The 23438-nt window shown below is 36.2% G+C and overlaps 1 protein-coding gene and 1 long non-coding RNA gene across 2 annotated transcripts in view; one reads left to right on the forward strand and one right to left on the reverse strand.

Annotated features, from left to right (window-relative positions):
- Window positions 1–6771: 6771 nt before the first annotated feature.
- The window catches only part of LOC143593530 (uncharacterized), a 36619-nt gene continuing 19952 nt past the window's right edge, over window positions 6772–23438 (reverse strand). The window contains exon 2 of the long non-coding RNA XR_013146121.1: window positions 6772–6862. This is a non-coding gene — a long non-coding RNA (uncharacterized LOC143593530). The remainder of the gene's footprint in view (window positions 6863–23438) is intronic.
- LOC143593528 (uncharacterized) lies at window positions 18655–19896 on the forward strand. Its single transcript, XM_077073135.1, has 2 exons — window positions 18655–19646; window positions 19730–19896. Exon 1 carries the CDS (start codon window positions 18656–18658, stop codon window positions 19637–19639), a length of 984 nt encoding a protein of 327 aa, XP_076929250.1. The 5' UTR covers window position 18655; the 3' UTR covers window positions 19640–19646; window positions 19730–19896.

The following is a 23438-nucleotide window of genomic DNA, read 5'->3' on the forward strand; positions in this document are numbered from 1 at the left end:
AGTAACGGCTCGAAAAAACCATCAGTAAGTATTTGGCAATTTCAGTTATCCCTTTAATTGTTGATTGATTTCCATCCATAAACTGATTCATTGAATGGTTTTTAGGTGAAACGGAGAAGCCGTAAAAGAAAAGTTGATGTATCTACGGATGAAGCTTTCCCACCTGCTGAAATAAAGGTATGTACTGCGTGAAACATTGTTAATTTCCACCAACATGGCATATCCATGGGTATGTACTTATATATTGACTTCAACATGGCATATCCATTGTTAATTTCACATGCTTTTTTATAGGTGTATGAGTGTCGTTTGTGTGTGCATGACAAGCGTAACAATGTGGCACGTGGTACAGTTCATTGGTTACCGGTTCCACAACAGTTGCATGAAAAAGAAATCCCGGAGGGTTGCTATAAAGTTAGTATTGATGAAGTCATAAAGGAACAAGCAATTATTCCTTGTGAGGCTGGTAAAATTCTGACTGTTGACTGGTACTTTTGTTGCTTGGCCAGAACACCTAATCTTATGTGACCAGGAGGTTTGTTCCCTTTTAACTTAACCGAACAAATATCTATGTTCATTTTCATTTAGTTTAAAGAATGAACACTTGTGTTCGTTTATGTTCATTTGTTTATAATCTAAACTAACGTAATTGAACAAAGATAAACGAACATAAACGAACTTCCCGTCGAAAGATTCATGAACAGTTAAACGAACGTTCGGTTCGTTTGCAGGCCTACTATTTTGTTCTATTCAATTAAAAAATATGACATTAATTTACATATTTGTTTTTCATATTCTTTTGTTCTAGCTACCACCACACCCATCCTCAAAAGAACCAGACAGAGCTGGCAAGAAGGCAAAGGCAAAGTACACAACAATAGACAGGGTGACCAAACAGAAGACAAGGAGCAGTGCCAAGATAACCGACGCCTTAGCTAGTATATAGGTAGTTGTTATTTTTGTATTTTGTAAGATATGTTGCATATACATTTACTTAAGAGAATATTATTGTTAATATAATTTGTTTCTAATTTTGTTTTGTCATGCTTGCTTATAGCTGTTTTATATTACTGCACAAAAAATAAAAATAATTATATATTGCCTAATTACACACAATTTGGCCACATAGAACACACTAAATAGGTGTGGCCAAAAGTAAGACAATAGCCACACCTAAAATTACAAAAATTAGAGTCTATAAAAGACCATTAGCCACAATAAAAACATTTTTGTGTGACGAAAGGGTACCAAAAACATTGGCCACACTTTCATCAGTTGGTTTTTGTTTGTGTGGCAGAACGAGATCAAACGTCATTAGAAAAATCACTATGTGTGACGAAAAGTATGATAATAGCCACACTTTATATTACAAAAGCATTATGTGTGATAAATGGTAAGACAATGGCCACACCACAAACTACAAAAGAGTGTTTGAGTGGCAACTTCACATTTTTAGCCACATTGACAACAACCTCCAGTGTCTATATGATATGTTTGGCCACACAATACATCACTATGTGTGACAAAAAGTTTGATAATAGCCACACTTTAAATTATAAATAGCATTATGTATGATAAACGGTAAGACAATGGCCACACCACAAACTACAAAAGAGTTTTTGACTAGCAAGTTCACATTTTTAGCCACATTGACAATAACCTCCGGTGTCTATAAGATATGATTAACCACATTGTACCTCACTATGTGTGACGAAAAGTTTTACAATAGCCACACTATAAATTACGAATAGCATTATGTGTGACAAACGGTAAGACAATTGTCACACCACAAACTACAAAAAGAGTTTTTGACTAGCAGGTTCACATTTTTAGCCACATTGACAATAACCTACAGTGTCTATATGATATGATTAGCCACACAGTACCTCACTATGTGTGACGAAAATTTTGACAATAGCCACTCTTTAAATTATGAATAGCATATGTGTGACAAACGGTAAGATAATGGTCACACCAAAACTACAAAAGAGTTTTTGACTAGCAAGTTCACATTTTTAGCCACATTGACAATAACCTCCAGTGTCTATATGATATGATTAGCCACTCAGTACCTCACTATGTGTGACGAAAAGTTTAACAATAGCCACACTTTAAATTACGAAAAGCATTATGTGTAACAAACGGTAAGACAATAGCCACACTATAATCTACAAAGGAGTGTTTGAGTGGCAAGTAATCATATTTAGCCACTTTTAATGTAATATCCAGTGTCTATATCATATAATTAGCCACTCTATTTTTAAATTTAAGTGGCCATTTCTTTGTTATATCCACATGGTATAGGTCACAATGCAAGCTTAACACAACCCTATGGCCAAATTATTGTAAAATTCATGTTGCTGAAATATTAATTCATGTGGCTATATACGTGCAATGGTTACTAATAGTAAATAGTCATATGGTTATTTTCTATCGTTTAGCCACACTTATTGGATAGGCTTCTTGATGGACAGCAAACTAATGCTGGTACCCCTTTCGCCACACTTATTACCACATAAGGCCACTAAAAACTGTGTGTGATCATATCATACCCACGGTGTCGCGACCTTTGGCCACATATGACCTGAACCAAATGCGCGTGGCTAAAGGCCTACGGCCACACTTTTTTCGTGTGACCAAAGGTCAATTTTCACGTAATGATATTGTATAGATGCAAACCCGCTAGATCTAGTCGTGAAACGATGATTCGACACCTTTAAACCATTAAATTCACAGCATCCGGGTGGAATCGGGTATGAACCGAGCAAAATATGAGCCTATGGGTCACCCTAGCTCAGATCTGGATCGAACGGGATGAAAAACGGGGGAAAACAAGCTAGATTTCACTTTTCCAGCGAGATCCTAGTTTTCCGGCAACGACGGCGCCGGAAAGTGGGTACGAGGTTAGGGTAATGTCAGAGAATGTCCTGACATTCTCTGACCTAAACCTAATTCGTTAACGGGAACTTAACGAACGAATCTTAATTCGTTAGCGGGAGTTTAACGAACTAACCTTAATTCATGAGTAATTCGTTAAAGAAAGAATGACGAACTAGCCCCATTCGTTAAGGTCCAATTCGTTATGATGACCAGTTCGTTATAAGGTCCAATTCATTTTGAGGATTAGTTCGTTATGAGGTCCAATTCGTTATGAGGACTGGTTCGTTATAAGATCCAATTCGTTATGATGACCAGTTCGTTATAATGTTCAATTCGTTATGAGGACTGGTTCGTTATAAGGTCCAATTCGTTATAAGGTTTAATTCGTTATAATAGCAAATTGTCATAAAGGAAGATTCGTTATGAAGTAACGAATGGGTTCATTCGTTATGAACCCCGTTCGTTAAGGGACTGGGATGAATTTGAAGTTTAAAAGAATGATAGAAAGGTCACTGGACTTAGAATTAAATGGTTAATTACAAAGAAGCCCTCGAACTTTTTAAGTTAGCAAATAACTAATAATTTAGAATTCTAATGAAAAATGTGTTAAGACAGTTAATGGAAATAAAAATCTTCCAAGCTGACCTGGCAGCTCGACCCCAGCCAGAGGCTCAGCCCCTTGGACCGTGCTAGGGGCTGCCGCCCCTAGACCCCGCTGCCAGGGGCGCTTCCCCCCGGACCCCCGTTCGTTGAGGGTTATAATTAAACTAGAAACGCAATATGGGTAGCGATAGATAATTGATACGTGTAATTGTTATACAGTTAGTCGTGCGCGGCTAAAGAAAAGGAATAACCATAAACAGTGAACGTAACCGCGTTCAGGTGAGTTTCTTGCCCCATTCCTTGTTATGTTTTTCAGGGCTGTGTGCATACTCGATGTAATCATTTAATACACTTACCTTAAGTGGTAAGTGTATGTCTTATATGATTTATGTAGGAATGAATGCTTGACGATGCATGAACGATGTTCGGATGTTGCATGTACCGTCAAGGGATAGTTTAAAGATATGATTGATATATATATATATATATGATGTATAAAAGATGTATGAACGTATGGAAGTTATAATTATGAATGTATAGAAAGGTATGGAAGGTATAGTTAGAAAAGGGAACCAACCTTAATTATATCGGCGAATGTAATATCGGCGAATGTAGGGAACCGACCCTAGTAATACCGGTGAATATAGGGAACCGACCGTAATAATATGATGACCGTCATTTGAGATAATCAAAACCCTAATTATTCTAAATAGTTAGAGCAAGTAGGGTATCGTATCATAAGGAGTATGTGGTCAATGCAATTCGTGTAAGACTTAATATTATGAAGTGAATGGTTTTAGTGCTAATCACACAAGCAATTAAAGTGAGTTTATAGAACTAAGCAACGAACGAACAAGCGAGTTGTAAACAATTAACAAAGCAAATCACACCCGGGAATTCAAGTAAGCAACCAAACAGTATCTCATGCTACCTAACAAATTGATTATCAACGATTAACTGAAAACTGGTCAACCAGACAAAACCTTAGATGTCAACAATTACTTTACACACGGCACTGGTTATCAAACAGTCATTGCCAGTGTGACTCAGTTAAGGGTAATTGTACGTTTTATCGTATTCAATCTAACCAAACAGTTATATGACTAATTATCTAGCAACTGGTAACAGATCGTTCAGACCAACGTAAACCTAAACCGACCGAATACACAGAAATACTAAATATCAATAATCATATATCAATCATCAATAATAAAACATAAGTATTCTTAATCACATGAGAAAAACTGTAAATGGTTACAAACTATACATTTCGGGTGCAATTCTAGGAGATTAGCCGAGCCTAGACATCATCAAATCTTAGATACGGATGATAGGGATCATGCGGGAGGTCTTGACACGAGCTAGGATAGTGGAAATCGCCTATAGGACTGCTAGAAATCGCCTTTGGTTCATTTTTATGACCATCGTTTGAGTCAATCAAAAACCTAATTATTCTAAATAGTTAGAGTAAGTAAGGTATCGTATCCACCAGGAGTATGTGGTCAATGTAATTCGTGTACAGATTTAATATTATGAAGTAACTGATTATTAGTGCTGATCACACAAGCAATGATTTGAATTTAGAGTTAAACAAGCAAACGAGTAAACAAGTTTCAATCAATTAACAAAGCAAATCACACCCGGGAATTCAAGTAAGCAACCTATAGTAATCTCATGCAACCTAACAGATTATTATTACTGGTTAACTACAAACTGATCAATCAGACAAAACCTTAGACATCAATAATCGCTTTACACACGGCACTGATTATCAAACGGTCCTTACCAGTGTGACTCAGTTAAGGGCAATCATATGTTTTATCGTATTCAATCTAATCAAAGAATCATATGATCAATTATCTAGCAACTGGTAACAAATCGTTCAGACCAACGTAAACCTAAACCGACTGAACACACAGAAATACTAAACATCAATAATCATATATCAACCATAAACAATTATACATAGTGTTCTTAATCACATGAGAAAAACGGTAAAGATTACAAACTATACATCCCGGGTATGATTCGGAGAAGACTAGCTGGGCATCGTAATCGATAGATCTTCAATTATGATGAGGAAGGCCATTAGGATTGACCAAGAGATGATTGGTAGCCCTGGAATTCACCCAAAATCGCTTAATAGCTGCTGGAAGTCGTCAATACTGATTAGGGTTCGGAAAATAGAAGATATAGGTCAAAATCCGTTTTTTCACGTTTTTTAAGACCATCGCGTACCGCGATGGCCATAGACCCTACCCATCGCGTAAAGCGACCTAATAAAACCTCATATTTGTATTCCTCTCGTAGAGAAACCCAAAATTCATATATTATGGCTCCCGTAACTCATTTTCTAGCTCAGGATATGCTCGTTTTACTTCAAGGTCGCATTTTGTCAACCCATCTTGTTCAGTTTTAGCATTGGCTTTTGGCTTATGATTTATCATCCATAGTCTTCCCGAATCCTTGCAACACTTCCCAAGACATCAAATAATGCTTCAGTCTTCCCGAGATACCATTCCATGCTCGTACAGGTCTCGCATTTAGCATCTTTAATGATCAATTACTTGAAATACAAAAGCACGTATGAAATACCAAAGTTCTAACAATATACTCAATAAAACTACATAGTTAATACACTAATATATATACAAAATACCCGACCATCACATCCCCACACTTATCTTTTGCTTGCCCTCAAGCAAAACTTTAAAGTAAACATTAACCTCCATCATAGGTATGTGAATTATCGCCATTAATACTAGTAAGGTTTAAGGTCATACCCAGTTTCCCAGACTGACACTTTCTAGATTGACATCCCACAAATACGGTTAAGTGCTATAATAAAAACAATAGAGCCGTCCAGACGAGTGTACTTTGTTTCCGGTTAAAGCATACATGTTCATACCCCTCAGACTATCAACACTCCTCTCGGTTTAATATCTGGACTAGGAAAAGATGTGCCAGTATATGTCTCTGCCCTCAAATACCAAATATGAGTCACAACTTAATAAGCTTGCAGGCCAGTCTTATCTCCACCCATTACCCACCGGTTGCATAAAGACTCGGACTAAGGTTTTGCTGGGGCTTAGGTTAGGTGCGGAATAGGCATATTTAGTGACTAAGGTGGATGTAACCCAATTTACAAATACACAAACAACTAATCAAAAATAAACAGACTGCTAATTACATAACTGAATAAGAACTGACTTTCTTTTTGGCTTACTTTTTATTTTTTTTTTTTGTTTTTTTTTTATTTTCTATTATTTTTTTTACCAACTGATAGACAATACACTGAAGCAAATAATTATATAACTCTGACAAACACATATTTACAACTCAACCGAGACATACATACATTGTGTACTATGCTCAACAACTGACTATATACAACTCGATAACGAACTGGATTTCATCACACAAGGTTAAAATAAAGTGAAGGCCAAGGCTGAAATGGTGTGTAATGTCTGGTTTAGCAAATAAACAGGAATTAGGTCCAAACGGGCTCCTAGGGGGATATTGTCGGGTAAGGAAATTTATTTAGTGGAGGAAAAGTGTATGTAAAGGTTTTCTAAAATCCTAATCTCCATACAGGTGGTGGCATTAAGATCTCGATAAGCATGTGACAAGCAAGTTCTAACTCTGTAAAACATACCGGTTTCCCTCAATCAATGGTGTAAGACATGTTTTATATCTATTATATAGTATGTGTATTAAGTATAGGGGGTCATCTCACAATATGTCTGGAATAATGGGCTGCCGATATGAAACATGTATAGCCGTCTCCTTGACTCGTTATCCCCGCCCAAACGACCCCATTTTCAACTTCTCTTTTTGAAAACATTTGTGAGTAAGACTATCGAGAAGCTGAAAAACCAACCATGACCAGAAACCTATAACTTGGCATTAATGACAATAATTAACAGTTAACAACTTCGGTTTCCGAACACTCTTCGAGGTACTATCGGGCTAAAATTTTCAAATTTCCCCCATCCCCACACTTGAGGTTTACATTATCCTCAATGTTAAAATAGATAAAACGATTAATAAACATTTGAGAGACGGGGTTGAAATTGACTTTTTGACTAATAAGCAATTTTAAAAGTCGGGGCTCAAATGTGACGGTTCAACTAATAATTATACAATTACACTTTTAACGTTTAAAGTAATAAAAACAATACAAATTATGAAACTGAAATCACCTGATATCAACGGGACTGGAGAAGGACCAGTCGGCTCGTGAACTCTCAAAAACACAACTCTCGTCTCATCCAATTACCAAACTGACAATCGAACCTGTAAAATCTCGAGACGTGTAGAAGGAAGCTTCTCACAAGTGTAAGACATAGGTCTTTTAAGAGTTTTGAAAATGAAATTTATTAAATTTATTAAAACAATTACCGAGCCAAATTAAGTCGTTTCATAAGAAATTCTGTTAAGTTAGTTAAAAACGTTAAAAGACCTAACTCACTTTCGTAGGAATCACGATTGTATTTAGCATATGCAACAACCCTGTAAACCCCTCGGTTGCCCGGGAGGACGAGTGGGGTCTCGTGAGGTTTTATAGTGAACACAACCACAAAGTTCCAAATACAACAAAATTTACACGTACCTGGATTAACCACAGCAAAATGAACATGAAAGCACTCTAGGTCGCTTAACTGAAACCTCATTTTCTCGTGGAGCGGTATCCCCACACTTAGCTTTTGCTATGATGGTACGCTTGAAATACAATTAGTGAATATAAATAAAAAAATGCAAACTAAAAATATACAAAATGTACAAATACCACTCTTTTGAAAATTTTATGACATTCAAGGTGGGCATCTAGCCTGCCCCCGTGCAGCCTTCTCGTTACATGCACGCTCCTCAAGAGATTCCTCCCAACCTTTTGGAACGACATGATCCTGCCATTTTTTATTTACGTCTGGCGGTTTCTTTACATCTTTCTTTTTCGTCTTCTTTCCCTTTCTTGTAGTTGCTTCCTCACCATCTCTAACTCCATGCAACATCTCATTCCATCCTTTATCCTCCATGTTGCTCCTTAGCTCATTCATGTCAGTCACAAAACATTTATCTTTTGTGTGGTCCTTTCTCAAGGGTTCACACTTGTCAACAACATGGTTAGTAGCATTTTCTAACAATGGTAACAAACTGTATGAAGTACACTTTGTCAACCCATTATGATGAGGAAGGCCATTAGGATTGACCAAGAGATGATTGGTAGCCCTGGAACTCACCCAAAATCGCCTAATAGCTGCTGGAAGTCGTCAATACTGATTAGGGTTCGGAAAATAGAAGATATAGGTCAAAATCCGTTTTTTCACGTTTTTTAAGACCATCGCGTACCGCGATGGCCATAGACCCTACCCATAGCGTAAAGCGACCTAATAAAACCTCATATTTGTATTCCTCTCGTAGAAAAACCCAAAATTCATATATTATGGCTCCCGTAACTCATTTTCTAGCTCAGGATATGCTCGTTTTACTTCAATGTTGCATTTTGTCAACCCATCTTGTTCAGTTTTAGCATTGGCTTATGATTTATCATCCATACTCTTCCCGAATCCTTGCAACACTTCCCAAGACATCAAATAATGCTTCGGTCTTCCCGAGATATCATTCCATGCTCGTACCGGTCTCGCATTTAGCATCTTTAACGATCAATTACCTGAAATACAAAAGCATGTATGAAGTAGCAAAGTTCTAACAATATACTCAATAGAACTACATAGTTAATACACTAATATATATAAAAAATACCCGGCCATCATAATACCGGTGAATGTAGGGAACCGACCCTAATAATATCGGCGAATGTAGGGAACCGGCCCTAATAATATCGGCGAAGGTTATAGGGCGGAATGCTCTTTAAAATGTATATGTATGAATGAAAGTATGTATGTAAGTATGAAGAAAAGAATGAAAGTACGTATGTATGTATGTATGTATGTATGTATGTATGTATGTATGTATGTATGTATGTAAGTAAATATGAAGGTATGTACCTTCGGGTGCATATGTAAGTATGTAAATGTAATGCATGTCGTTTGATTAACTAGAAATCACTCAGCGTAGCTAACTTTTAGTATGCACACAGGTTAATTGACTAAGAGAGCTGGTTTGAGCGGGACACATGGCAAGATTGAAGAGGCTGGCATATGAAGATTTGTCATGATATTTTTGATGCTATGTTTTATTTATGTTTTAAAAAGACAAGATATGTATGTTTGTAATGAATGGTTGACTATTATTATTATTCCGCGAAAGTTTTAATTAACTCTGATATTGAGGACTGTGTTTACGAGTAAATCCAACGTTCAAAGTGAGGCACCGGGACCGGGGCCTTACATGAAATAGTTAGTACATACCTTGTGTACAAATAGACCACGAGAATTTCTATAATTCTTTTTTTTTCTAAGTCTGTTTCATTTAATCCTTGCTAGTTATTTCATGTAGCGTTGACTTGAGATTAGTCATCTTTTTAGACGTTGTCCACCTGGACTTTTCCTTTATTTTCTTACTTTCTCACTTCCAGATGTACTGAAAGAATTATCTTGAGAGTTTGGGCAATCTTTTCTTGACATGATTCTTTAAAAGATATATTACTAATTTTGAGGAAATTTAAATATATCTCTTATTTATGTTGTTACAAGATTGCATGACATATATTACGATTGCATTGTTTACAACTACTAAGATTTTTATTTCTTCCATCGAATAATCAGCTTCTTGATCTTGTTGTCTTTGTTGGTGTTTTCTCTTTTCTCCTTTTCTTTTCTCATTTCCTCAGCATCCATTTCTTCCTTGAGCATTGCTTCAGTTATTTTGGTGACATTGACTTCATAATGAGTTGAATCATCTTCAATGTCATACATTTCCATGTTCTGACGTTCACCTTTAGTGTGAGCAAAGTAAAGATCTTGCATTGTTGAATAATATTCTTGTCCCTGTAGATTTTCTTCTGGATGAGTTATTACTCCCTTTCCTTTTGACATCATCGGTTTCTTGGATCTACTTGATTCGGCTCCATACGTGTTTTGTCTTGGAATAATTTGAGCTAGCGGGATGTCGAAATCAAACGAATCTGAATCGTCCTCCATTGTTGTTTGGTATGAAATTTCATCACTAGATATATGAATTGAGAGAAAAGATGTTCCCATATAGCCTTTACCTTTACATAATCGAAGCTGAACTGATTCTTGGCTAGATTGACGATCGGACATCTGTACGAGGTTATATTAAGGAAAAGAGCGCGTTTTCCTATCTTATCCATACTTGTTATATCTTGTCCATATTTGATTTTTTTTTCAAAGTTTATTTTAATATCCTTAATTGAATACTAATGATTATCATAAACTCGAATCTGATCAAAGCCTAGGTATGATTAAATACCTAATTCGCTAAGATCGATGGCTCTAATACCAACCTGTCACACCCCGACTTAGGGCCTAGGCGTGTGACCAATAGTTGGTACATGTTTTGTAAATATATCAGAGTTTTAGTGGAAGTATTTAATTTCTAATAAAATATTAATATACTTTTGAAATAAAATTTAATTAAAAACATTTATTTATAACAATAAAATATATATATATATATATATATATATATATATATTATTTGGAAAGCTTCTCAGATAATAAATACCCAAGTATTTAATTTATAAATCTTGGTTAACTTTTATAAATCATATTTAAATATTATTTATAATGTTTTGATGATTTAAAACTGAGCAATCTCTACCTTGCTAGCGTCTATCTTCTTGAATGGCTCTAATTCCTTGCTATCTGTACTAACTTTATTTCCTGAAATGTTAGGAAAAATACGTCAGCGATATGCTAGTGAATCGTTGACTCTAAAAACATTTTATAAATCTTTCTTTGACTGACAATATAGTTTCCTTGAACACACTCAGCATAAACGTCTCTTATTTCTGGGATTGTGTCATTGCCATACACACATAATTATGGTTCTCTGGGAACTGATGCCATTGGAGAACTTTTATATGATCTCTAGTCTGCGGCCACGTAGCCTTGATTGATAGACTAGATTAATTATGTTTGGATCCAGACACATGTGTACTCGGTCTGAGTTGCTTTTATTTCCCTCTTGTATTTTAATAGGGATCACGTAATCCTATAAATCTTTATTTGACTGTCTTTGTTTAAGATAAACAACATATTTATCTTGACTGATTGAAAAGGTTTAACGTATTCATCTGTGACTGTCTGTTCTGAATGATGTAGTGATCTCGTTTGAAAACCTTTGTGAACGAATGAATGAACGATTGACCTATAATAAAATAGGTTCATATAAATACCCGGATCGTCTTTTAATTGGGCTATAGACATTTATTCTGGTTTTGATAGCTTTAAACCTTGATGGATCTTTTGGTTGAATAAGATACTAGATCTTAAATCTTTTTCTTTATTTGCTAATCATGTGGTATGTTTCTTCTTCAAAAAGGAATGTCTATGATATGTTTCTTCTTCAAGAAGAAATGTCAATTATCTCTATCCTTTATATAATATCTTATATTTCTTAATAATGAAGAAATAATATACTAACTATATCCTCATTTATTTAGAATTCCATATTTCTTACTTTTTAAAGAAACATTATTTTGACTTAATATTTGTATTTATAATTCTTTGATCAAGGTCTAGGCTATACCCATACTAGGGTCTAAGCCTATAAATATAATAAAATAATAACTTAGGCAGAACCCCTACCTTACGCAGGTATACGGAGTTTATATGCCTAATCTTGTACGAGCAACACTTCTACTCTATGTTGCGTACTAAGACTTTTAATTGGAGAAACTTCGAAGCTTGGCATCATGAGGTTGGCACACAAAACGAGGTGTGCCGGTCATCAGGATTTGTAGGCACTAACTTCGAGGTGTCGTCGGTATATGGCACAATTTACGAGGTGATGATTATCGAGTCGAGGCACGAAAACCGAGGTAAAGAGAGAAAGGAATTCTAGAGAGAGAGTGGGGTGGGGTGGTGTGTTGAGAATGAGTCGTGACCCCTTCATTTTATAGCTGAAATCGGGCTCCATCGCGATACGCGATGGACCCTTTCTTATGGTCATCGCATATCGCGATGACTCATGTTGCTCAGAGAGTGCCACGTGTAGCCACGTGGCCTGACACATCTTCCACGTGTCACCCAGATGCGACACATGTCGCTGAGTCATAACGGACCATCGCTTATCGCGATGGCCTTGTTCTTGGACTCATTGCGTATCGCGATGGGTCCTTGGATACAATTTTTCATTTTTGGTCCCTTGTCTTTTGGTAGCTTGTCACGTCTGGGTTAAACTCTTATTGTCCAAAAATACTAAAGCGATGCGAGCGTGCGAAGTGCGAAGTGCAAAGTGCGTCATCAAAGCGCCACATTGCGCCCAACGCCCTTCGTCATCGCCGTCGCCTTCGCCATCGGCATCGCCATCATCCTCGCCCGAGCCTGTGCCCGTGTGAGTGCGCGTCGGGTGCTCTTCACCCTCCGCTAGGAACACTTGGCTCATGCTAAGCATAAAAGAATATAACTATGGAAACTCCATCTCTTATAAAGAGCTTCCATTTCTTTCCCACTTTTCATGTGGGATGAGATTTATCTTCCTTATTTATACTTATGTGGAATGTTTCCACTTTCTTCCATCTTTCCATGTGTGATGGATTCTTCTCCCATTTTCTCAATATGGGATTGAACTTTCTTATTTATATTTTATTTTTCTCATACTTGAAATGATTTTATTTCTTTCTTTAATTTTTCCTTTACTTGTTTTGAAATTATTTTTGATCCTTCAACTTTTCTAAGTTGTCAAAGTTGGATTAAAATTTTGGGGATGTTACAACAGCAGATGACAAGGCCAAATTGTGAAGTCCAGGGAAATGGAAGGATTGCTAGTGTTGATGTTAATGATAAAGATGGATCCTTCTTTCTTAGAAACTCTGATGGACGGGCCTTGGGCATCAGAAAAGAGGATATTGACTTGGAAATCCTGCATGTGGAAGATCTCAATAATATAATCACATGGACGGTTCCCACTGATCATCCAAACCACGCGCAGTTATTCATCTTCAAGGAAAGTGCCGCAAGTGTCAAGTTAGCTAGAAGATAAGAAGCCTCAAGCTCAAGGAGATGAAGATTATTTTTATAGATTAGGTTTGCTTTGTAATGTCCATACGACAGAATTTCCAACTTGTAATATTCTTTGATTATGATATGTAATTTTCTTTTGAAATTTGATGTGTATTTTAGCTAAGTGTATGTAACCATAGATGTGTTTTGGTACAGCTGAGGTTGTTCCAATCCTGGGGAGAATGTTGGGATTAGTAAAAGGCTAAAGGGAGATTGGAAACTTCTCAACCTCTCAAGAAATTGCTAAGGATGGACTCCGAGCAAGCTCAGACCTCTTAGCAAGGTTTTACTTATCCTAGCAAGGTATTTTTGCCTTCTTGGAAAGGTTATCTTCTAGAATTCCTCTTAATTGTTAAACTGAGAAAGGTTCACTTTGTCTAGCAAGGTAGTCCTTTAGGCCAAGCAAGGTTTGTTTTCCTAGCAAACTCTTAGCTAAAACCAAGCTAAAACAAAATCTAGCAAGGTTTATTCTTAATAAATAGTGTTCCCAGCAAGGTTGAAGAAAGTTGACCAAGAAACAAGTTAAAGACTTCTACCGAGCAAGGTTCAACTCCTAGCAAAGCTACAGTGTTACCAGCACACTTGGATTTGCCTAATAAGTTAATATTAGCAACGAGTTAAAGGGATTCCTAAAGAACAAGTTTGCTAGTGGGATTATATCGAACAAAGTTTGATATGGTCAAGAGGATTGAAGTCTGCTAGGTGTATATTTTCTTTGGAAATATTCTAAGTCTACCCGGAGAACTGTTTCCCAGCACAATTTGGTTACCAGGTCTGCTCGACAAAGAATACATGCTGCAAAGCTTGCCCGAAGACCTGTTTACACTTAGCATTTATTGTAATAGCTTTAATTATGTACGAATGATTAAGGTTTCCAGATATGGAATGTCAGGTGTCAGTGCAGGCCTATAAAAGGAATAATTTATGGCACGCCTAAGACAACACATGACACCTAGACCTTTTGCCTAATATTGATTGTGACGGCTGTCTTTATCACGTATAGATAAAACATTCCATTTCGAAATGCTAATTGATATCTTATTGTATTTGACATATTATATCAATGGAAATCTTTTGAGTTACAGTGTGTGTTTGTTACCTTTGTGTCATGTTAGCAACATTAAGTGTTTTAGTGTTTCTGCCATTAACATAACTATTGTTCTTTCCTAAATTAGCAAGTCGTTAACCTTCTTGTCGATACTTAATAGTGTGGGTTACGGCATAGTGATTGAGCGATATAATCGGGACCGACACACAGCTCTCAAGGTACTATCATGCAATAATAAAGGTGACAATACCTATTTATTTAAACTAAAATACATCACATAAATCAAATACAAACAAGTACATAATCCATAAAATACAACAAATCAAATTTATATTTCTAATGATCTTGATTAATTATTCTAACTTAAATTCTTTACTAAGTATTCACCAAATCTTGCAACTAGTTCAAACAATAACCTGCATATGTGCATAGAATAGAAATAATTTTCTCAACACATGGTTGAGTGAGTAAAACAACAGATTTTGACACTACAATAATAATATATAAGAGAAAACGCAAACTGTTCATGTGAGATAAACAATTGGGTTATAACATATAAACAATTCACACAAATAATAAAGAAAGGGCTAAACCGTTGCCATGGGAATCGAGCATTGGATACCAAAGATGGGCTGTCGGTGAAACCATTGTCATGCGATTGGACGTCGGGCACTATGACGATCATATGATCATACTATTAGTGATGGACCTCTCCGAATGCGTTAGAACAAAGCACGTAAGCAAATAGCAAGTTAGGCATAAACAGATATACACATAAGGATTAACAGTTGCAATTGAATACTATATAATAGGTAAATAGATAACGTACACATATGTCCCCAAAGGTTTAAAAATAAGTTAAAAGGGAAGTGATTACTCACCTTAGCAAATAAGCAAGGAGATAAAGATTTGATAAGAAAGCGGTAAACCACGTTCTTCGGGAATTACCGACAAGAATCATAAGTAACAATAAATACGGAAAATAAATATGAATTGAATACGAATCCAAAACTAGACAGAGGTTCGGGATGATGATCGGTGTGTTCTTGCAAAAGTTAAATATACAAAGATTTATTATTACTTTAATAAATAGTATATTATAATTAATACAATACTTAAATAAATATTTATTAATTTTTAGATAAATTATATAAAAAGATTTGTTTTAATATTTAAACTAAAAATACATTTAGTATATATATATATATATATATATATAATAGATTTAATAAAGATTATATACAAGTATATATATATATATATTTATATTTAAGAACGAGTCAAAAACCAAAAACGTCAATTTAACGATGCCGGTTTAATTAAGTTTATTTATCAATAATATTAGTTATCATTAAACAAAACCAAAACCTTTTTTTTAAATGCTTATTATTTAAACCGTTAACAATTAGTAATAACTATTATACATTCACACACACACACACATATATGGTTTTAACAACGATTCGGAAAAACGACTAGTTTATATGTCAGGTTTTTATAAAATACCAATTAATTGTTATATTTAAAAAGTTAATTAATGATTTTATATAATACATTTATTATATAATAAAGCTGAAATAATAAATTAAAAAAAAACATCAAAACAGTATGCTGGAACTCGAACCCGCGAGAACGGTGGCCCAAAGAATGATTCTTAGACTAACCATACGAGCCAATGGGTCAAGTGGTAAGAAAACGAAAATAATTTAATATGTACTATATCCAATTTCAACCAACTTCAATTCAAACCCTAGAATCATCAATTCGCTTATCGGCTTGATGTTCGGATAAATTGATTTAGGGCTTTAAATTATCATGCAAACGCAAACCTTATACACAATTAAATTACCTACAACGAAGAACCGACCCGATAGCTTATTTGTTTACGACAGTCAACGGCAGCGGCAGACGAAGAACACGCATCAATCACGAAATTAATATAATTAAAGATGGGGTTAGTGTTGGCGCTGGTATAAGGATCACGCAGGTAGGTTTAATTGATTTATGATGTTCGTTAGATGGTATATTAATAAACGAGTTATAGACAGTTTATATAACATAAGCAATACGTATCTATTAGATAAAGATTTCCTAATTCACTTGTCGGTTAGGCCGAATATGGCAAGGATAATAAATCCCCTAAATCAATTACAGGAATACGTCGAGAATTATGGCACAAGAAAACTTAAACGGGTCCTTGGATACGGGTATAAGGGTATATGGGTTTGGGTTAATAGGTTTTGGTTTATGATATAATAATATAACAAATTTTGCAGAAAGGTCCCTATATTATAAGGGTGGGAACACAAAGGGGTTAGAGTATAGTTTTTGGGTTAAAATTGTATATAGTTCAAAGTTATTTTTATATATAATAACTAGATATAATTTATCTAATAATAATTAATCGATAGACGCGAAATTTACATTGATAAAATTTCCCGAACATAAAACGAGTTGGGTATCGAATATAACATAATAAGTGGAAAACCCGAGTTCTTACACAGCAAAACGATATAAACGATCGAGAAGAAGAAACGAAAAACAAACAACAATAAGAAACCAGCATATAAGATATACGCTGTAAAAGAAACCAACGTACAAGAATAATCTTATACGGCGTATAAGATCTGAAACCTTGACTTATACGGATCAAATAAGGTTACGCGCCATACGCAGGCACACTTATATGGTGTATATGGTGATCATAAAGATTTTGACAAGATTTTGTGTGAGAATGGCGATTGAAAAGATCCGATACTTTGAAAAACTGTTCAACACCAAGACTATGACATGTTGAGAATTTTTAGCAAGATTTGAACGGTAAAATCTTCTGAAAAGAAGAAAAGTATGTGAAAAAGAGAATGAGATCAATACCCAGACAAACACATGAACAGTCAAAGATTGTTCAACATATACAATGTAATCATTGAACAGTTTTAATAGTTCAACAAACTATGTTTTTAATTCATCATCTAATTATGCTAGCCAATTAACTTTAACTCACTTGGATTTGGAGGGAAAGTGAAGATTTTGGCTGATAAATTCTCAATTTTAAATTCGATTCCACTCAATTTTAAATTCGATTCCAATTAGGTTTTACCGTCTTAGACCTCTGGGCAGAGGGTTTTCCTCGAAACAAGTAACGGTGGGTTGGGCTGTCCAGTTTTATATGTGATCACAAGCACATGGGTTCATCTTTTACTATTGGATAAACCCGGAAATTTTATTCTTTGACCGTTAAAAGAAAATTGGGCTAGATGCTCAACAACCAATGGTTTTATTGAAAAGCCACAAGAAAAGGGTCATATATTAAGGAAGAAAGGAAATTGATTTCATTTCATTTCATTTCATTTCATTTCATACAAGACAAACAAAACCGGCGCCGCCCAATGAAGAAAACCAAACCGGTTTAAACTCAATAACCGGGAGCGTATATATAAAGCCACCTTTTTACCGTAACAAGCTTTCTTTCTTTCTTTCTTTCTTCTTCTCTCTCTTGACAACTATTCCACATTATTAGCTCCATTTCTACTTTCTCGGATCATCCAAATCGTTTCCGATTTACCAAACTCACTTAATTTATCGGTATATTTCTCATTAAACTCTTTAATTTCTTGGTCTAATACACCCGATTCGTTATCATACATGTGGGTTTTGTGTAATTGTTTGTGCTTAAGTATGTATGATGTTATAGTGTTTTTTTCTTTGGTTTGTAGGGTTTTTATTTCTACTTCATGGATTTTTAATTTTGGGTATTTATAATTTATAAAGTTTGTAACTTTTAGGGATTTTTAATTTGGGGGTTTTTTAGATCTTCTTTATGCTCTTCAATTGGATGATGAATTTTTCATTTTTTTACTTGCAAATTGGTGTTTATGTTAAGTGTTTGCTTTATTCAATATTATTATTATTATTATTATTATTATTATTATTATTATTATTATTATGTAGATATTGACTGTGTATAAAAAAGATGCCAAAAGATAGAAGAGACCGATCCGTGTCTATAGACAGATCTTGGACTTCACCATACACCTGCAACAGCAATCATTCGAGGCGGACGTTAACTAAAAACCCCTTAGAAACCGAGAATATTAAAGAATGGGAGGAAGCCCGATGCCCCGTGTGTATGGAGCATCCTCACAATGCTATATTGTTGTTATGTTCGTCACACGAAAAAGGTTGTCGACCGTTCATGTGTGACACGAGCTACCGACATTCGAACTGTTTTGACCAGTTTCAGAAAGCGTCTTCTGAGACACAAAAGATGATGGAAGCACAAGAGTTACTGCAGACTGCATCTTCGGGGGTACTGGAAGGTGGGTCCACACCCGCGTTAAAACTGGTCTGCCCGTTATGTCGCGGTGAGGTGAATGGGTGGGTTGTCGTGGAGGCTGCGCGTGTATTTATGAACTCCAAATCAAGAAGCTGTGCTAGTGAGACGTGTAACTTTTCGGGTACGTATGCGGATCTAAGAAAGCATGCTCGGTTGGAGCACCCGCTGGTCAGACCGTCTGAAGCTGACCCTGACCGCCAGCGAGACTGGAGGCGGTTAGAAAGACAGAGGGATATTGGGGATCTGTTAAGTAGTCTTCAATCTTCAATGGGAGATGAAAGGGGTGAAGATAATAATAATAATAATAATAATAATAGTACTACTACTACTGCTACTAATAATAATAACGCTAGTGCCTTATCGTTTGATGAAGGCGGTTGGATGACCGTTTTCTTTTTAATTAGGGTTTTCAGACCGAGAACCAGTTCAAGAAGCAGTAGCTGGTCCGGAACATCCCGGGCCCGTGCTCATGTGACCATTAGAAGAAGGCCCAGTACACGGCTCTGGGGCGAGACTCATAATGACGAGCCCGAGCCTGAGTCCGAGCCCAGAGATGATGACAACGAGTCCTCAGATGGGGGTTCGGGTCCTCCTGATTTGCTGCCAAATGATGAATCTTGATCTTATTGTAAGAATTATTCTTGTGTGATTTGTGTTATATTCATTTTTAGTTTGTAATGGTTTTATTTCAAGATTTGATGTTGGTTTCAGGTAAAAACTTAATTTAAGTTGAAAAGGACGGATCTTTTGGTTATTTATTTGAAGCATGTCTTGTTGAACATGAAGCTTGCATACTTTTACAAGAAGAGAGAGCGATATGAAAAATGTAATTTTTCTTCAAACTTATGTGATTTGTTTATACGTCGTTGATCATCGCCTTATATCATCTGTCACTTGTTATAATTTTATGAAAGAAAAAGGCCCCTTGATTGATTGCTTAGAGTTGTGTTCAATAAATGGTTCTTTTCTAGCAAGAATGGTATTTAAACATGTCTTGTTTCTGATTCAAGGAATGAATTAAGCTTAATGTTGTCATTAGTTCTGTTATTAGGGGTAGTATGGTCAATTTTTTGTATTTGTCATATGTATGTGCTTGGAACCTAAAAACTGGTTATGATCTGGCAATATGTGCATGTTTGATGCTTTCTAGACATTTGACAATGTTTCTTGGTTTTTTGTGAGTCAAGATAGGGTTAGGGTCATTATGGTCATTTTGATGGCAATATGGATACTCTGCATACAAAGTTTCCTTCCACTTGCCATATCATCATCATCATCATCATCATCATCGGTGCATATCCTTATGTTCAATTTGTGGAATAATTGGTTGCATGGGTCTGAGATGATGGTTGTATTAAATAAAAAAAAATGAAATAAGGAAAAAATGGGGTGGTCCAATGGATATGAGATGGAAAAGTGTGATTGAAGGAGGGTCCAGGTTAGAGGTGCACAAATCGGGTTCAAATGGAAAACCCGAACCGGTTCCAAACCGGTTTTTTTACACCGGGTTGTAAAATGGCACCGGTTCCAATCAAGAACCGGTTCGGTTCCCGACCCGAACCGATGCCCAGATATGCGAACTTTTAAGAACCGGGTAGGGTATGAACCGGAACCGGTTTTTACGTAAAACCCGGTTCCACCGGTTTTTTTTGAAATTTAAAAATTAGAGCCGTTAGGAACCGGTTCCAACGGCTATATAGCCGTTTTTGACCGTTGGAACCGGTTTTTTAACTATAAATAGGTTATTTTCTTACTATGAATAGCAAGGTTTGTTTGTTTACTTGTTAAACCACTTCCAAAACTATAAAACACACTCCAAACAACAATTAACCTTAAACCGACAACAAATGGCAACCAATGATGACGTTGTTATGGTGATCGAAACAACAAGATGCCCCGATGTTTGGGTTCATTACGATTTGTGTCTCATGAACCGGTTCCAACGGCTAATTGGTGTCTAAAAAACCGGTTCCAACGGCTATATTACCGTTGGAACCGGTTCCAACGGCTAGTTTGACTTTTGTTTGACCCTTCAAAAAAAACCCGTCGGAACCGGTTTTTCCGGGTACGAACCGAACCGGTTCCAATTAAGAACCGGGTAGGAACCGGGTTGGAACTGGTACTGACATACAAATAGGAGAACCGGGTACGATTTTCGGGTACAAAAATACCCAAACCGGGTATTGTTCCAACCGGGTTGGAACTGGAACCGGTTCCGGTTCGGTTCCACCGGTTAGGTTCCAGAACCGGTTTTTTTGTGCACGTCTAGTCCAGGTGATAATTTATCAACATATTCTGCATCATGTTTTGTTCTGACAGCTGATTGTTAGCTGGATTTTAGTTCTTGCTTTATTCTTTCTAGAAGTCATTATGCGGGATTTCTTTATATATAATTCTTTTAACCTTTTTGTTTTGATTTGGCTTCTTTTATATATTTGTTTTACTTTATTGGTGTTTAATTTGATTTGGCATTCTGGGATTAGTCCATATTTTTTTTAAATATAAAATACTTTTTAATTCGTTGCATTAAATTATGATATGTATAAAAAAATCGAGCTACATCTGGATAATGGGTAAGTGAGTAACAAGTTGCGTCGTTATCCCCTTTTGAATCGCAAAGCCTATTCTATTAATATTCTACTAAAGATCAATCCTTGATTCCTCGGGCTCTGCGAGTCCCTGTTTCAAAAAGCGAACCGCCTCGGGAACTAGGGATCCAAATGTGTCAAAGGCAAAAGGAACGAACACGTGCTGATTCTCCAAACACGCTGTCTCATGCTTAGCAACCTTCCTAGATTCCGCCCTCAAAACCGCCTGTCACGGAACAAAGCCATTGTCTCTCAGCCCCACCAACGGGTACACCCCAGTGAAGTCGACACACGCATGCTTACCTCTGCCCATCTAAACACAAGAAAGTCCGCATGACGCAGGGTAGATCTCCCCTCTCGCGGATCAGTCAGAAAGTTAACAGGTGCCTCTTTCTTCCGGCACGCCTAAGCACATCCCATAAGACATCTCTAACCCAGTCGTGACGTTACTTGAATCTCGGTAATTCCTTACAGTGTAGTGCATGCTCACCAAATCTATTCAAACAGGCTTTTTTTATAAATGGGGCATGATTCATCTGGAGGGAAAAGAGGAATTATAAGCCGGTATTTAAGGATGGATATGTATTCAACTGCCGACATCCGTTGCCCAAGACCTTCAATGGGCACAACAGTCAAAAAATCCTGAGCATGAGCCCCCTTGAGACAAGCAAAAACTGCCTTTTGTCTCGAGGTCATATCGAATCGTTCCTCCAAATCATGCATGTATTTACCATAAAGTGCACTTCTTGGTAAAGGTATTTAGATGGGAGGCATTTCAATCTTTGTCAAAGAGTAGTTTATATTTAACTAGTGTCATTTATGAGCTAGGCTAAAGGGTATACATCTCTCAACATCATTCTTTTCACTTGCCACGTTTACGTCAGTTCCCCTCTCCTGCCCCTTAATCAACCTAGGATTTCCTCATTCTCCATTTTCTATTTTTTCTATTTTAATAATTTTTAAAATTTAAAATATATCTTTAAAACTAGATAGAGCATTCTCATTTCATTCTCCATCTCCATCTTTATAATTATACTAAAAACATATCATTTCTCTTTCATTTTCAATTAAATAATATTTTTTTATACATTACCTTTATCTCTTCTTCACTCACAACCACTTTAAAAAACATTAATGAATTATAAAGATGAACAATGTGTTTCTCCAAATTTAATTATGAACAGTAACATTTTCTCTCTCATCCTCTCACAACAACTTTTAACCATCTCTAAAAAATGAAGACTCCTTACATCTCCATCTCAAAACCAAATCCCTTCTTCCAATTCCTCCAAAACTCAAACCTTTCTAGTTGAACACAAGGAAAAATAAAAGAGTAAAAGAGGTGAATAACGTGAATGAGGACGGTTACTCAGGTCAGGTTGCGTGACTTGATTGGTGCAGGGCGGTGTTCTGGGGTCTCACGTGAGGGACGTGGCAGCCATGTAGGACCAGTGGGCAACACCACTGCTGTATACCAGTGAGCCTTAGCAATGGTAGAGCAACATTCGTTTAAAAAAAAAAGCTAAGATGTTTCTCGCCATCATCCTCCCAAGTGACGGGGTTTCATCTCATGAATAGTACGTTGATTTTTTACTAATATTTTGTAACCATCCCGGAATTTTGCACACTTGTTTGAGTTTTGGTTGATAACTAATAATCTGATTTCATTGGTTGGAATGCGCTTGAGAGAATTCAGACGTGGGATTCGATTCATCTATTTCTATCTGTAGAGCATATATCCGTTTAGTTTCGTTTGGAGTTGGTCTAAAACGAAGGGTTGAAAAAGTTTATTTATTTATTTTTTTGTTAGTAAATGAGAGGAACAAAATTGA

This window comes from Bidens hawaiensis, unplaced genomic scaffold (assembly GCF_021521415.1).
Source record: "Bidens hawaiensis isolate Kalapana, Puna unplaced genomic scaffold, B.hawaiensis_p1.1 tig00042292_1, whole genome shotgun sequence".
In the NCBI taxonomy this organism is placed as follows: Eukaryota; Viridiplantae; Streptophyta; class Magnoliopsida; order Asterales; family Asteraceae; genus Bidens; species Bidens hawaiensis.

Excerpts from the sequence above, each read along its gene's own strand:
- LOC143593528 (XM_077073135.1), top strand. The coding sequence starts at position 18,656 with ATGCCAAAAGATAGAAGAGACCGATCCGTGTCTATAGACAGATCTTGG.